General features: G+C 37.0%; 1 protein-coding gene across 1 annotated transcript in view; it reads right to left on the minus strand.

Moving 5' to 3' along the window:
• The window catches only part of TM9SF2 (transmembrane 9 superfamily member 2), a 58,379-nt gene extending 43,615 nt beyond the window's left edge, over nucleotides 1-14,764 (minus strand). Inside the window, exons 1-2 of the mRNA XM_021696036.1 lie at nucleotides 14,394-14,764; nucleotides 1,726-1,793 (exon numbers count right to left, since the gene is read on the minus strand). Coding sequence (XP_021551711.1) covers nucleotides 1,726-1,793; nucleotides 14,394-14,564 — 239 coding nt within the window. The 5' untranslated portion in view covers nucleotides 14,565-14,764. The remainder of the gene's footprint in view (nucleotides 1-1,725; nucleotides 1,794-14,393) is intronic.

A 14,764-nucleotide genomic window follows, 5' to 3' on the forward strand; every position in this document is an offset into this window, starting at 1 on the left:
TAATAAAATTTTCTTTAAACATTACAGCCAAATTTCAGCTTTGCTACAGAAGATTAAAGAACAGTTCTGTGTTCATTTTGGAATGATATGGGAGTACTTGAGACCCATGCAGTGATGGCTACAGATTAGATTACTAAGAGAAAGATGAATCTCAGGTAATAAAAAACTGGGGCTGGGAAATCCTCAAATGAAGACTTTCCATGTACTGGATGTAAGAGATCACTGAGTTTTCCCAGGAATATCCACAAAGAATAAGGAGATACATTTATTTAACAAAACAAAAGAAACAAAAACTAGAGCATTTATGTCTCTAATAGTTACATAAATGATGGTCCATGCATTCATGAATGTTATACTCTCTTCTTATACATATTTAGGCATATGGATTCTTATAGGATAGTCTTACTTTTTGGTGTGTGCTTTTCTCTACAGAAAACACATATTTTCTTTTAAAACTTTTAGATACCACAGACACTTAGAAGCCAACTAAAATTTAAGAACTATGCTTTATACTTAATATGGTATATAGTGGTCAAATGAATAAAGCAAATTTAGGCAGCATTTTTCATAATATCAAAAAAAGAAAATAACCAAATGTTCATAGACAAAGAATTAGTGAAACAAATCATACATGACTCTACACAATCTCTACAAAGAAATAATAAACAGGGGCACCTGGCTGGCTCAGTTGGTAGAGCATGAGACTCTTGATCTCTCCTCAGGGTCCTGAGTTCAAGCCCCACACTGGGTGATAGCTTACTTTAAAAAAAAAAAAAAAAAAAAGACGGGGCGCCTGGGTGGCTCAGATGGTTAAGCGTCTGCCTTCGGCTTAGGTCATGATCCCAGGGTCCTGGGATCCAGCCCCGCATCGGGCTCCCTGCTCCGCAGGAAGCCTGCTTCTCCCTCCTCCACTCCCCCTGCTTGTGTTCCCTCTCTCGCTGTGTCTCTCTCTGTCATATAAAAAAAAAAAAAAGAGGGGCACCTGGGTGGCGCAGTTGGTTAAGTGTCTGACTCTTGGTTTTGGCTCAGGTCACGGTCTCAGGGTTGTGGGATCAAGCCCCGTGTCAGGCTCCACACTCAGCACAAAGTCTGCTTGGGATTCTCTCTCCCTTTCCCTCTGCCCCTCCCACTCATGCTCATGCTCTCTCTAAAAGAAATAAATAAATCTTAAAAAAAAAAAAAGAAAGAAAAGAAAGAATAAACAGCTACAAAAAAGACTAAGGTAACTGTAGCTGTGTATTAACATGGAAAGATGCCCACAATAAACCTAGTGAGAAAAAAGTGCAAAACCACTTTTTATTTAAAACAAAAATGTATAGATGTGGTTAGGTACATTAAAATATGCAGAGAAAAAATGTGGAGGAGCAGAAAACAAAGCAATTGTTTCTGGGGATTATGTGGGATATAAGAATTTTATTTAAAACTGTGTGGGGTTTTTTATAATTAAAAAATTTAAAGAAAACACAATGCCTTTTTGTCCACTCAGATAAAAAAGGAAATCCATTGTTTCAGTTGGTGCTTCTACTGTATTGAAAAAAGATCACGTTTCACATTTTAACTCTACTTTGGAAATAATGAATACCCCTTAAAAAATGTTTCCAGGCCTTATACATGTTTAAAATACATATGAATTCATCCATAACTGTGAAGAAAACAAATATTTAAAAGTACAAAATTCTGATGAGTCAATACAATTTTATATAAAAACCAAGCTGAAAAACTTACGCCGTATATTCATAAGGAAGAACAGATTCCACTGAATCAAGCCTGTTCACGAATAGTTCTATTTCAGCCTGATGAAGAAACACAGAATTAGAATATAAACAAACAGAGATCAAACCTTAAGTCATGCTTAGAACTGAAAAAGAATTTGACATGTTTGAAATGTAGAATTTTATGATATTTAAACATTTCTCCTATAAATCCATTCACTGAGTAGACTTATATGCAATTAAATTACAACAAAATATTTTTAAGAGTTGCAAATACCTCCAATAATTTTTTTTAAGATTTATTTACTTGAGAGAGAAAGAGAGAGAGAGAAGGTGAGTATGTGTGAACAGGGGAGGGGCAGGAGAGAATCTTTAAGCAGACTCCTCACTGAGTGCGGAGCCCCATGCAGGGATCAGTCTCACAACCCATGAGATCATTACCTGAGCTGAAACCAAGATTCGGAAACTTAACTGACTGAGCCACCCAGGGGCCACTCCTTTTTTTTTCCCCCCCAACATTTATTTATTCATTTATTTACTTATTTATTTATTATTTTAGAGAGAGAGAGAGAGAGAAGTGTATGAGGATTAAATGAGTTAACATTTATAAAGAACTCCAGTGACTAAAACAAGAAGTGCTATTTATTTGTTAAATGAATAAAAACAAATGAACTTAATGATATTCAGAATAGGGAATGCCTAAACTACACTGCTCATCTGCTAAAATAAATGCTCACCCAATATTCCTGATATACAGTGTAAGATAAGACACTAGCCTCTATATACAGTAGTGAGAACAGTATCATGTGCAATCCCTAAAATTGTAAGCAAATGAAATTACTCAATGGTAACACTGCCTCAAACATATACAAAAAATTAAACTGCCTCTGTGCATAATATTCTTTGTCATTAGTCATTTTAGCTAAAAAGATAATGAGACACGACATTTAGGGATTACAGAATGCTTGAATAATTAACACAAATATAAGTAACTGCTGTGAAGGCAAAATTCCCAGTTGATGGCTTACTCTGCCAAAATAATTTTCACGAATTATAAGGGGTCAATACTGCTATGAAGACACTTCAGAATCTAAACACCCTATTTAATATATCTTCATGAAGATTGAAAGGTTTCTAAAAAGATGATCCAGTTCACATCTCTAGATTTCTCTCTAGGAAGGAATACAGCTATTATATTCTATGGAACTTTTTAGGTTTTAAGTTTCAAAAATCTCTAAGAGCCACATTTCCACCACAGAAGTTAAATCCCCTGTGCCACAATTAAGCCTATTCTTACTCTCTCAACCTTGTTCAGTACAAAGTGATCAAGGACAAAGACTTTGAAGCTAGGTTACCTGAGTTTAAATCCTGACTATGACATTTACTAGCTGTGTGATCTTGGGTAAATTTCTTCACTCAGTTTTTTTCCTTTGTAGAATGGAATAATAATCCTTGCTTCGAGTGTTTTTGAGAAAATTCAAGAGCAGTGCTTGGTACAAAGTACTAAGTATTTACTATTATGCAAGAATGTCCAATAGAACTGTAAGCAATGATGGACATATTCTTTTTTTTTTTTAAAGATTTTATTTATTTATTTGACTGAGAGAGACACAGCGAGAGAGGGAACACAAGCAGGGGAGTGGGAGAGGGAGAAGCAGGCTTCCCGCGGAGCAGGGAGCCCAATGCAGGGCTCGATCCCAGGACCTTGGGATCAGGACCTGAGCCAAAGGCAGATGCTTAACGACTGAGCCACCCAGGCACCCCAATGATGGACATATTCTTATCTGCACTGTCAAATACACATGTGGCCATCTGTCACTTAAAATGTGGTTAGAGCTAGGGGCGCCTGGGTGACTTAGTCAGTTGAGCGATGGACTCTTGATTTCGGCTCAAGTCATGATCTCAGGGTCCTGGGATGGAGCCCTGAGTTGGGCTCTGCACTCAGCGGGGAGTCTGCTTCTCCCTCTCTCTCTCTCTCTGCCCCTTCCCACCACACACTTTCCCTCTCTCTCTCCTTTAATATCTAATTCCTATTCAATTTACCATATCTGTCAATTTTTCCTAATCTGGTGAAGTAGCTTCACATTCCACTCCTAATAATAAAGGTGTGAATAAGCATATGTTTTAGCCTTGCTTTGTGATTTATACGGATGTCTATATTAGGGGCTGCCCACAAATTTTTCCAAAATAACAAACTCCAAAGAACAATTCTTCTTATAAATCTTTCACCTAAAAACAAAATTAATTTTTACACACAACACATAAACAAGTAGGGAACACAAATTCAGTCTAGAGGCAGCATAGCACCAGATTGCTCAGTTCATTCCAAATCCTAAATTTACTCAATAAATATGTGCTTTTGGTCAAGTAGTAATTTTTAATGTGACAAATGTATGAGGTGATAATAAAACAGATAAGAATATAGAAGCTGGTCCATAGTCGGTACACAATAACTATAAGGTAAATGATTAAATAAACATTGCTACTATTACTATTTCAGAGAAAACAGACATTCCTGAATCTGAATATTTATCAGTATAAGGATAACCTTGAGGGCTCCCCACCCCCCCGCCCACTCCCATAAAAGGACACTAAGGCAACAGCCTTCTGATCTATTGTTTATGCCAATTCATTACTCTTTTCTTAGCTATTAGTCTAGGGAAGGGGAAGATGATAATTATCAAGCACAATTCTCATAATAACTTTATGAGCTAGGGATTACTTGCTCTACTTTAAGACAAGGAAATAAGTTCAAAAGCTGGACTGCTAACTCAAAAAAAAAGTGAGGAAACTCAAGTGCCACTTCCATCACTTTTAATTTCTGCTGCTCTCAGTCCTCTACTTTTCTCTTCCTTCTTGTCTCTTCTGATGCTTTTCCACATTTACTTTTACAAGAAAGTTAGTCTATCACAAATATCATCACTAAGTTATGGACCTTTTTCTATTATTCAGTGAACTAATCAAAACACACTTGGATATTCAATTCATCCTGGCTATTTCTGTAGCACTTTCATTCTTCCTTTAAATTGTGAGAATCTGAAAATTTAAGAATTATTGTCTCACAAAATGCTAAGAAATGCAAATTACATTTAATGATATATTTAACAAAGAATAGAGCAATTTACAACATATTTGTAAATACGCTACATTTATTTTTTTTTCAAAGATTTTATTTATTTATTTGACAGAGAGAGAGACAGCAAGAGAGGGAACACAAGCAGGGGGAGTGGGAGAGGGAGAAGCAGACTTCCCGCTGAGCAGGGAGCCCGATGCGGGGCTCGATCTCAGGACCCTGGGACCATGACCTGAGCCGAAGGCAGACGTTTAACGACTGAGCCACCCAAGCGCCCCAATATGCTACATTTATAATACTCTATATTTTAAATATCAACTCTTATACTGAAACAAGGAAATTTCAATAATATTTTAAGAATGAGATCCTTGTAGGGACACCTGAGTGGCTCAATCAGTTAAACTTCTGACTCTTGGTTTCAGCTCACTCAGGTCATGATCTCAGGGTTGTGAGATCGAGCCCAGCATTGGGCTCCATGCTGGGCGTGGAGCCTGCTTGAGATTTTCTCTCCCTCTCCCTCTGCACCCCCCACCCACCTGCGCACATGATCTTTCTCAAAAATAATAAATAAATAAATAAAACTGCTTTAATGAACAAAATCCTTGTAATATGGCAGTAGAGAAAAATGTTAAAAATTGGAAGGAGAAAGGAAATGAGACTACTAGTGAGTTCATGTGGTTTCCAAAAGTATGCTACAGACATCATGACATTCATCCCTAAAAATATAAACACATACACGCGTAAAACAAACAGGAAAAATATAATCAACTGTTGGCTCTAGAGGTCTAGATGGATATACAGGTGATCATTATACTATTCTGTCAACTTTTTTGAATTTTGAAGACTGTCACAATTAAAAGTTGGAAAAAGAAAAGGCTTTAAAGTTGAGAGTAGACTTTATTCTTCCTATGAAGCAACAAAAGCCAAATCAAAGCAATAAGAAATAAAGATGAAAGAGTAAAATTTAGCGTGGAAAGATGTTCTAGACTAGGAAAGATGACTTCAAAATAAGTATTAAATAGGAGGAAACAGAATATGCAATGTACATGAAAACTGAAGAACATTCCCAAGAAAAAAAATCCTGAACCACCACGAGAAAGTCATTCACTCGACACATTTATTTAGTGGCCACAATACTAGACATTATGAGTGATATAATAATACAAAAGACATGAACACTTGCCTTTGAAGAATTTCTAATCCAGGTGGAGAGACAAGACATACATTCAAGAAAGTAAAAGAAAAAAATGACAAAGCTATTTATAAGTCCTTGGGGTAGTTACTGAAACCCAAGGGATTTAGTTTTTTTTTTTTTTTTAATCATTAAAATAGCAATGTGCTACAAAAGGACAGTATTTGGTTAAGTTTATGGTCACTTTCCACTCTAAGTATCTTTATTTCCCATCCAAAAGTTAATTAAGTGCATCTCCTTCTGGAAATTTGCCTTAAATAGAGTCAGCCAACTCTAAAATATCTCTGACATAACCAGAAAGAGCTTTAAAGGTTACTTACTTCACATTCCTGCTTTCAAAGTGTCCCAAACTGAGTTATTACAAGCATGGAAAGTTGTGACAACATTAAACTTTTTAAGGAAGTTACAGATAAATCCTAAAGCAAAACTTAGACAAAGGAAGACTAATTAAATCCCACCCTAAGAAATTTTTTATGGAAATGGTTTAATTTAGAGTGCTATGGTCTCCCTTCTAAATCCTTCTCCTCCCAAATGTACAATTTTTTTCTGGTCCTAACCTACCCATTCTACATCTGATCCGAGCTTTGGTCACAACTATGCTTTGTTTTATAGCTTTAAGCCACGTGTGCCATGCCACAGGGCTGTATTTTTTTTTTTTCCCCTGTTTCCTTGTTCCTTTGGTTTTTGCTTTTATTCCACTTGACCTTCCATCACATCGGTCCCAAACCCACCTACAACTGGTTTTCAAGGTAGAAAGAAATATTCTGAGAAGAAATGTAACTCTGAACAAGAATCAAAGCAAGTGACTAGTCACAAAAAGCTCTGAGATACCAAGGCACAGCCACAGAAAAGGAAAACTACGGACAAATGCTTAATATTGGAGGAGTCCACTGTGGGAAAAATTTCAAAGAAGGGAAATCTTAACTCAGACACAAGAAAACAATCCCAATGGAAATGCTGGAACGCATAAATGGATGCTCATGAACTTTGAGTTATCTGACCAGCAATGCCCAGAAGCTGATCTCCTAGATACTAAGGTTCTTCCTTCTATCCCCATCTCACTGAAAAATAGAATTTCAACTTTAGATTGTATCAAATAAAGGAATAAATACAAAATCTGACTCCTTAAAAATTGGTTACACAGGTTAAAACTGCATCAATTGTGGAAGTCAAGGATAATTAGCAGCCAGGGATCTCCAGGGTGAGGCAGAAGAGGTAGAGAGTATTCAGCATGGAAGAAACAGCAGTACCCCAACGTGGTGTGAAGAGCTCAACCTTCAGAATCAGACACTCTAGGAGTTGCATCTTTGCTTCACCACTTACTAGGTACATACATTTGAGAGAGTTACTCCGTCTTATTCAGCTTCAGTTTCCCCATTTACAAATGACAGGATTGTTCTGAGGATTAACTAAGGCATCCACAAAGTACACAAACTGCAGTCTATCATTATTATTAGCATAGGTGAGAAATAGGTTTGAAAGTTGAGAATAAGAGCAAAGAAAATATATTTCAAAAGTTTCCTCCAAAGGCTTTCATCAATACTTAGTTAATTTTAATGGCAACAGAGAAAGACCTTGTAACTTTGTAGAGCACATTTAAAGTAGCTACAATTAACTACAAAGCTTACTAATAGGACACTGATAAAAAAGTGCAAAGAAGAATAAGAAGTAAGAGCTTCAAGAACGGGGCTCTGGGGCACCTGGGTGGCTCAGTTGTTAAGCGTCTGCCTTCGGCTCAGGTCATGATCCCAGGGTCCTGGGATCGAGCCCCACATCGAGGTCCCTGCTCGGCGGGAAGCCTGCTTCTCCCTCTCCCACTTCCCCTGCTTGTGTTCCCTCTCTCACTGTGTCTCTCTCTGTCCTATAAATAAATAAATAAAATCTTAAAAAAAAAAAAAAAAAAAAGAACAGGGCTCTAAGGTCCACAGAGCACAGACCAGTCTCTAGAATTTATGTGTGTGGGGTGGGGGTTTATAAGCACATGTCTGTGGCTTTGTTTCAGATGTTCAAAAATACACCTTGCGAAGGGCTTCCCTTTGTGGAGAGCCAACAGCAGCAGGACAGTATTTTATCCAAGTGGACCTTGCTTGCTTTCCCAATCATAGCTCTCAGATCCACTATAATGAATAATCTCATTTTTACAATAATTTTATTCAAAAAATTTAATTTCTGAAAGCAAACTTTCTAAGCTCCATGTACTTTTTCCACAGAAAAGAAAAACAATTGTTGGAATGCGAATTTATCATAATCAAAGTCATTCCATGCCAAATTTCGTATTTGAAACATTATCAGTAACCCACATACACTGATTAGTTTCCAGAAGCTAAGAATCAATCTCTTATTCCAGAGAAAACTCTGATAATGTGAAACTAAATGCCAATAAGTAAATATATATCAATTTTATCAATAAGTGCAAACGTAATTGTATTTTTTTAGATATTTCAAAATCTTCAAATTGTAACTATGGTCAAATTAAAACAAGTAAAATACACAGTATGTCTGTTCAAAGCAACATTTGGAACTGCTTTCTTCAATTTTACTTATTCCATATTTACAGGCAACTGCTCCCAAAATAACAGACACACAATTTATTAAACGTTTCTAAACATAACTACCAAGAAAGAACATTTAAAAGTCTAATTCTGGTAAAACTGTCAGTATAACAGATGACATGATACTATACCTAAAACCTTAAGGACTCCACCAAAAAACTATCGGAAGTAATAAATGAATTCAGTAAAGTTGCAGGACACAATATACAGAAATCTGTCACATTTCTATTCATTAATGAAGTAGCAGAAAGGGAAATTAAGAAAATTATGCCATTTACAATTACCCCCCAAAGAATAAAATACCTAGAAGTAACTTTAACAAAGGACGTGAAAGACCCGTACTCTGAAAACTATAGAGCACTGAAAAAAGAAACTGAAGATGACACAAACAAATGGAAAGATGTATCATGCTCACGGATTAGAAAAATATTGTTAAAATGTCCATACTACCTAAAGCAATCTATAGATTCAATGTAATCCCTATCAAAATACCAGTAGTATTTTTCACAGAACTAGAACAAATAAACCTAAAATTCATATGGAACCACAAAAGACCTTGAATAGCCAAAGTAATCTGGAGAAAGAACAAAGCTAAAGGATTCAGCAATCCCAGATTTCAAGACATACTACAAAGCTACAGTAATCAAAACAGTATGATCCTGGCACAAAAACACACAGATCAATGCAACAGGATAAAGACCCCAGAAATAAACCCACACTTATATGGTCAATTAATCTACGACAAAGGAGGCAGGAATTTACAACGGGGAAAAGACAGTCTCTTCAATAAATGGTGCTTGGAAGACTGGACCACTTTCTTATACCATACACAAAATGAAACTCAACATAGATTAAAGATCTAAATGTGAGACCTGAAATCACAAAACTAGAAGAAAATATAGGCAGTAATCACTTTGACATCAGCCTTAGCAACATATTTACAGATATGTTTCCCCAGGCAAGGGAAACAAAAGCAAAAACAAACTATTGGGACTACACTGAACTACAAAGCTTTTGCACAGCAAAGGAAACCATCAACAAAATGAAAAGAAAACCTACTGAATGGGAGAAGATATATCTGATAAAAGATATATCCGTTAATATCCAAAATATTATATAAAGACCTCGTAGGGTACCTGTGTGGCTCAGTCAGTTAAGCATCGCCTTCGGCTCAGATCACAATCCCAGGGTCCTGGGATTGAGTCTCGCATCAAGCTCCCTGCTCAGCAGGGAGTGTGCTTCTCCCTCTGTCCCCCTTCTCTCCCCCTGACTCATGCTCACTCTCTCTCTTTTTCTCTCTCAAAAATAAATAAAATCTTTTAAAAAGAAAAAAGGACCTTGTACAATGTAATACTAAAAAACAAAATAACCTAATTAAAAAATGGGCAAATGACCTGAATAGACATTTTTCCAAAGACATCCATATGGCCAACAGACACATGAAAAGATGCTCAACATCACTCACCATCAGGGAAATGCAATCAAAATCACAATGAGATATCACCTCACACCTGTCAGAATGGCTAAAATCAAGAAGACAAGAAACAACAAGGTTGGCAAGGATGTGGAGAAAAAGGAACCCTTGTGCACTGTTGGTGGGAATATAAACTGGTGCAGCCACCGTGGAAAACAGGATGGAGGTTCCTCAAAATATTAAAAATAGAAATACCATACAATCCAGTAATTCCACTACTGAGCATTTACCCAAAGAAAACGAAAATGCTAATGTGAAAATACATATGCACCCTATGTTTATTACAGCATTTTTTATAATAGCCAAGATATGGAAGCAACCTAAGCGTCCATTGATAAAGAAAATGTGGTACACACACAGAAATATTACTCAGCCATAGAAAAGAATAAGATCTTGCCATTTGCAACATTACAGACAACCTAGAGGGTCTGATACTAAGTGAAATAAGTCAGACAAAGACAAATACTGTATGATTTCATTCATATGTGTAATCTAAAAAGCAAAACAAAGGAATAAACAACAACAAAAAAAGCAGAAACAGATCCATAAATACAAAGAACATACTGGTGGTTGCCAGAGGGGAAAGGGATGTGGTGTTGGGCAAAATGGATGAAGGGGAGTGGAAGGCACAGGCTTCCAGTTATGGAATGAATAAGTTGCAGGGATGAAAGGTACAGCACAGGGAATATAATCAATGGTATTGTAATAGTGTTGTATGAGAGTTGTAGAGTTGTCCCATTACTACGGTGCACACCTAAAACTAATGTAACTGTGTCAACTACAATTTTTTAAAAAGTATGATTCTGATTGTTTCCTTTTTATTAAAAAATTGTTAAACATTTAAACATTTTTTTTTAAACACCAAGGGGTATATTTGGTCATTTTTCCTTACTGGACAGGAAAGGAATTCTTAATCTTTCATCTAAGAACACAATCTACACATCAAACAGTAAAAAAGTGGCAGATATTCTGGAGAGTTTAATTGTTAGGTCTGAATTCATGTTGACAAGCCAACAATTAATTGAAAGTTAAATGCAGCAACAGTATGCTGCTCACTAATCAGCTATTCGTCATCAGAATGCCACTCAGCACACTGAAGACCAATCTAAAGCTAAACAGCATGCAGCAGCTAACTGAAATGATCAAAACTTTTACAAGGTAGATTAGAACTGCACATTTTACTCTGTGAAGATCTATTAACTTCTGATCAGAGCTTTATTCTATTTATTGCAGTCAACACATTGTCCCTTGATTTTAAGGAAGTAAAATGGATTCTAGAGGAAAAGAACACCACAGTTCAATCCTTTTATTACTATGGTTTCAAAAACTAACAACACAAGACAAATAAAAGAAAAAAATTAAAAGCGAAACCTTAATGGCAATGAAAGTAATACACCGTTAATGTTTTCCATACCATCACACAGCTATTAAAATGAATAAAAATTATAAAATATTCTGGAGACATAGGGAATCATTTAGCTAAAGGCATTATAAATCAAACCTATCTTTTTTTTTTCAAACCTATCTTTTTTGAAAGAAACCTGGCAATATTAAATAAAGCTATAAAATTGCTTCTTGCCTTTGACCTAGTAATTTTATATTTGGGAGTATGTAAGTAATTCCTGCTAAATACATTCTAGCAAAGTTATTTATAACAGAAAAAAACTGGGACCAATCGCAATGCCCTATTGGCAAGAAATGGTTAAACACACAGTATAGTAATAGGATAAAATACTATATGGCCAATAAAAACCAGTAAGAATGTGCACTATGTTGATATTCAAATGTATGTACATGTAGTGATAGTAAGTTAAAAAAAAAAAAAAAAGGAATCCACAGAACACAGTCACAGTATTTATGAAGGCTAATAAAGATCATAAATCAGAAGTTAGAACAATATAAATAGAATTTTGTGTTCACTGGACTCCTATTTCTCTGCCAGTAATTTGAACATAAAATAATTTTGAGAGGAGAAAATGACCAAATTCTCAGGGTTCTTTTGATTGTCTCTCAATAATATACATAGTGAGCTAAATGCAGGACACTGTACATGTAATGACTACACTACAAAAATTACACATGCTGAAGATATACTTGTTTCATCTCTATAGTTATGTTTTATAATACCACAACTAATAAATACTGTGCTTTTTCGCTAACAAATGCAAAACACTTTTCAAGGGGAAGAGAGAATAAGCAAATATGATCATTCCTATCTTACAGATGGAAAAACTGATGGAAACAGTATCAGTGTCCTACCCAACTCATCCAACTCCTGATTTCCTATGCTAACAGCATCTTCTGGAAATAATTTTTCCCACTCACAATATTTTACTTTTCATTGTTTATTTTAAAAATAATTCCCTTCAGCTTTTCTGAAGAGTAGATACATGACTGACCTCCTTAAATATGAAATATGAGGGAAAAATCAATACTCTGACTGAAGTAATGAAAATTTGAACTATTTACTGTTTTTCTCCTCTGAGAGGCAAGAGGAAGATACATTAAAGTTTACTTCAAATTCTCTATCCTAGTTAGTCAAATATAGGAAAAAACTGCTAAAGTTCCATCTTTCTGCTCTTCTAATAGTTGTTTCCGTTGACCGTGAGAGCAGCTGGTAACAAAGATGAAATCTAAACATTTCAGGAAAAAGAAGTTTTGCCTTGCCTGTTTTATCCCTATAGCTTTGAAAATTAAAAATCCCAAAGAAGTCCCCCCAATTAACCAAAAGTTAACTTAAAAGTAGCTACTTAAAGGCCCTGTTGAGAAACCAAGTATCATCTTAGAGGCAGACCACCTGTAAATTTCACTCATTAATTTTCTAAAGTCCATCTCAAATGTCACTTTCTTTCTGCAGCTTTCCCCTAAAGACACCAATCCACAGATGTTTCCTCATTTGTGTTTTAAGGCACTTTGGACATACATCTTTTATAACATATCAGATTTCAATAATCTGTTCATAAGCGTATGTCCTTTACTTTGAAGTCCCTAGAAGACAGGGATACATTTTTTTGTCTCTAAGGCACTAGGAACACAATAGAGGATTGCCGTTAAATTTAAATTGAAAGACCAAACACTAGGTTTTAAAGGTTGGTTACTAAAATATTTAACAGTAAAACCAGTGTGCTTTCAAGATTAGCTCTCTCTTCCACTTGCAAGCACTATATATTCTTTCAGTCATAACTCTCAAAGAGTGAAAGCTTCTTGCACTGCAGGGTATGAAAGTTAAACTATGCAAGTGGTAACTGCTGACTTGAGTAAACCTTAAAGATCTTTAGACATTTTTAGAGATCCAAGATTTTAAAAACAAACTGTAAAATGCTATGAAAAATTTAACAGCTTATTTAATGCCCTAAAATAAGCTTGAAATTCATTGCTACAGTAAAGCTAGCAGTAATAAAATAAACACCAGCTTTTAAAAATAAAATCAAACTTAGTAAATAAACCTATTTATAGACCGTAAAAGTTTGCCGAACGATTACTTGAATTGTTAAAATTATTAATGGTTTCAAAGACACGCTCATGCCCCAATGGTAGGTGTTAGCAACTTAAAAATAATTGTTATGTGCACCGTGATGCTTTACACCGAATAACCTAAAATCAAGTTACTTATGCCTCTTCACTAGCAGTTAGTTTACCTGGAGTGTAAAGATCATAAGAGGTCAAAGTTTTCAAAATTTGCCCTAGGAAGAAAACGCGTTTCTCCTGTCATCTACTCCTTTTAAGTCTTTAAAACACTCTCAGAGAAAACTAACTGGTGGGATCTTACGCATTTTTTGCATGTTAAAAATATTTTTTTAACTTAAAAGGTAGAAATTAACGGTCTCAACCATTACAGCAACTTTTGATTAATGCAGTTTATGCGGTTTGGGTGTTAAGCAACAAACTGCTAAGCGTTGTTAATATACCAATGTCCTAGAAAGAAACAAGCTCTCAAAACCAACCAGGAGTTCCAAGAAAGTAGAGTAAGATGGGAAGCAATGAAATAAAAAGTATCTGGAAGACCTGGCCGTCCACTTCCTGGAGTGCGTGACACAGGGCTGTGAGCGAACACTCACCCATGGAATGCTTGCTGACCTGCATGCACCCAACTCCAACAGAGCGCCATACATACAGAGTCCCTGTTTCCTGGCAAACTGAATACAGCTGCTCGTGCTACCTGGACCTCTAGACGGGAGGCGAGCCTGAGGCTCACTGAGTCCCGCAGAATTTACCCCCAAAGGCCGTTCCAGAACCTCCGACCTACGGCCGGGCCGAACCCAAACACTTCTTGGGACACCGGATCCAACCCGGCTACGCCCCCTTCCCCTTCCCCTCGCACCTCAGCTCCCTGGGTAAGGGGAGGTTCCCCGTCGGTCAGAGCACTCAAGGTCCGCCAGGCCTCACCCACCTTACACTCGTCACTCTTTTTTTCTTCTTCGCAGAAGTTGACGGGCGCCAGGCCGGGCAGGTAGAAGGCGGCGCCCGGGCGCGGGCCTGGGGCCGCCTCCAGCAGGAGCAGCACCAGCAGCAGCGGCCCCGGCCACCGAGGTTGCGACAACGCCGGCAGCCTCGCGCTCATGACGGCTGTTTCGGGGAAAGGGCAGCCGAGCCGAGGGGGTGAAGAGGGAAGGAGGAACGGGAAGCCTTGGACACGACCACAAGACCGCGGGAGCTGAGCAAGGACCGCTCCACGATGGACAGTTCCGGTTACGCTAGGAGACACCGCCGGTCCCGCAACAGCAACCGAACCGAAGCTCGACAGAGCATGCGCAACGCCGC

The sequence above is a fragment of the Neomonachus schauinslandi genome, chromosome 3, assembly GCF_002201575.2.
Source record: "Neomonachus schauinslandi chromosome 3, ASM220157v2, whole genome shotgun sequence".
NCBI classification, from domain to species: domain Eukaryota; kingdom Metazoa; phylum Chordata; class Mammalia; order Carnivora; family Phocidae; genus Neomonachus; species Neomonachus schauinslandi.